Source organism: Penaeus monodon, chromosome 22, assembly GCF_015228065.2.
Source record: "Penaeus monodon isolate SGIC_2016 chromosome 22, NSTDA_Pmon_1, whole genome shotgun sequence".
NCBI classification, from domain to species: Eukaryota; Metazoa; Arthropoda; class Malacostraca; order Decapoda; family Penaeidae; genus Penaeus; species Penaeus monodon.
In genome coordinates this window covers 7,514,962-7,516,554 of record NC_051407.1, presented here as the reverse complement: position 1 = coordinate 7,516,554, position 1,593 = coordinate 7,514,962, and the positions used below count along the sequence as shown (strand labels likewise).

General features: G+C 48.0%; 1 protein-coding gene across 1 annotated transcript in view; it reads left to right on the top strand.

Annotated features, from left to right (window-relative positions):
• The window catches only part of LOC119587271 (uncharacterized PE-PGRS family protein PE_PGRS3-like), a 9,594-nt gene extending 8,506 nt beyond the window's left edge, over positions 1-1,088 (top strand). Inside the window, exon 3 of the mRNA XM_037936025.1 lies at positions 103-1,088. Within this exon, the coding sequence (XP_037791953.1) occupies positions 103-1,088 (986 nt within the window). The remainder of the gene's footprint in view (positions 1-102) is intronic.
• The last annotated feature ends 505 nt before the right edge of the window (positions 1,089-1,593 follow it).

Below are 1,593 nucleotides of genomic sequence, written 5' to 3'. Positions count from 1 at the left end.
ATGCCTGATTACAGATCTTCCTAGGTGCGGTACTCACGTTGGGATGGGGAGCCCCGCAAGGGTACACATTAAATAAACCCTCCAGACCCGGACTGACCACAGGACCAGGATTATCTGCTGGAGTGGGAATTACAGGTGGATCGGGAATCTCCCCTGGATCCGGATTTACAACGGGATCAGGAGTTACCCATGGTGGAGTCGCGGCCGGAGTAAGATTTACAGCTGGATCCGGTGGCCTTGCACATGGATCTGAATTTACTTCAGGAACAGGAACTCCTACTGGAACCGGAGTCCTAACTGGCGTAGGAAGTACCAGTGGTTTGATCGGAGACGGATTCTCCTCCATTACTGACGCCATTGCCGCTGGATGCAAGGAGGGAGAAATTCTGCATGTGGATGGAACTTGCGTAGTTCCTGAAGTGTCTAGGAAAGTTTTTGTTGTCGATGTTCCCCAACAACAGCAGCTATCAGGTCCTCCACCAAGTGTTCCTCCTCCTAAAGTGGATCATAATATTCTGTTTGTGCGTCTTCCTGAAGAAGGTCTTGCACCTGAACCTATCGTTGTTCCTCCACCAAGGCAAAACAACATTGTCTACGTCCTCAACAAGCAGAATGAACAGGCTCAAAGGATCATTGAGGTCGAAGCTCCTCCACCTTCAGAGCCTGAAATCTACTTTGTCAACTACGATGATGGAGAAAATCCTACTCTTCCTGGAGGTATCGATCTTCTTACTGCTCTTGGATCCGCTGCCGAGACTGGCGGGGAAGTAATTGGTGCCGTAGGAGGCGCTGGTGCCGCTGGAGGTATTGGTGGAGTCTCAGGTCTACAAGGAGGAGGCGTCGGACAAGGCGTCATTGGCGGAAGCGGCGTTGGTCTTGCAAGTGGCGTCGGCGGAGGTGCCGGACACAGCGGTATTAGTGGAGTTTTTGGGCTTGAAGGCAACCAGGGAGTTTCTGGTGGAGTATTTGATGGAAACATCGTATCAAATGGTGGCTTTGGAATCAGCGTAGGAAGTACCGGTGGACAAGTCCGACCGGGATCCCAGGGTAATTTTGGTACCCCATCAGGCCTATATTCAACACCATAGACGATAAAACGTCTGCTTACTGAATTGTACAAGAAATCTCCATTATTTATTGAAATAAACATGCACTGCATATATCCACAACATAGTGTATACCTTATAAAAGAAAAAATTGCCATCGGAGGAGTCTCAGGTCTACAAGGAGGAGGCGCCGGACAAAGCGTCATTGGCGGAAGTGGCGCTGGTCTTGCAGGTGGCGTCGAGAGAGGTGCCGGACACAGCGGTATTAGTGGGGTTTCTGGGCTTTGAGGCAACCAGGGAATTTCTGGTGGAGTATTTGGTGGCAACGTATCAAACGGTGCACTTGGAATCAGCGTAGGAAGTATCGGTGGACAAGTTCGACCAGGATCTCAAGGTAATTTGGTTCTCCATCAGGTCTATATTCAGCGCCATAGATGATAACAAATCAATTTACTGAATTACACAAGAAATCTATTATTTATTGAAATAAATATACATTCCATATATCAACAATATTGTGTATAGCTTTATCAAAGAAGAAAATTAA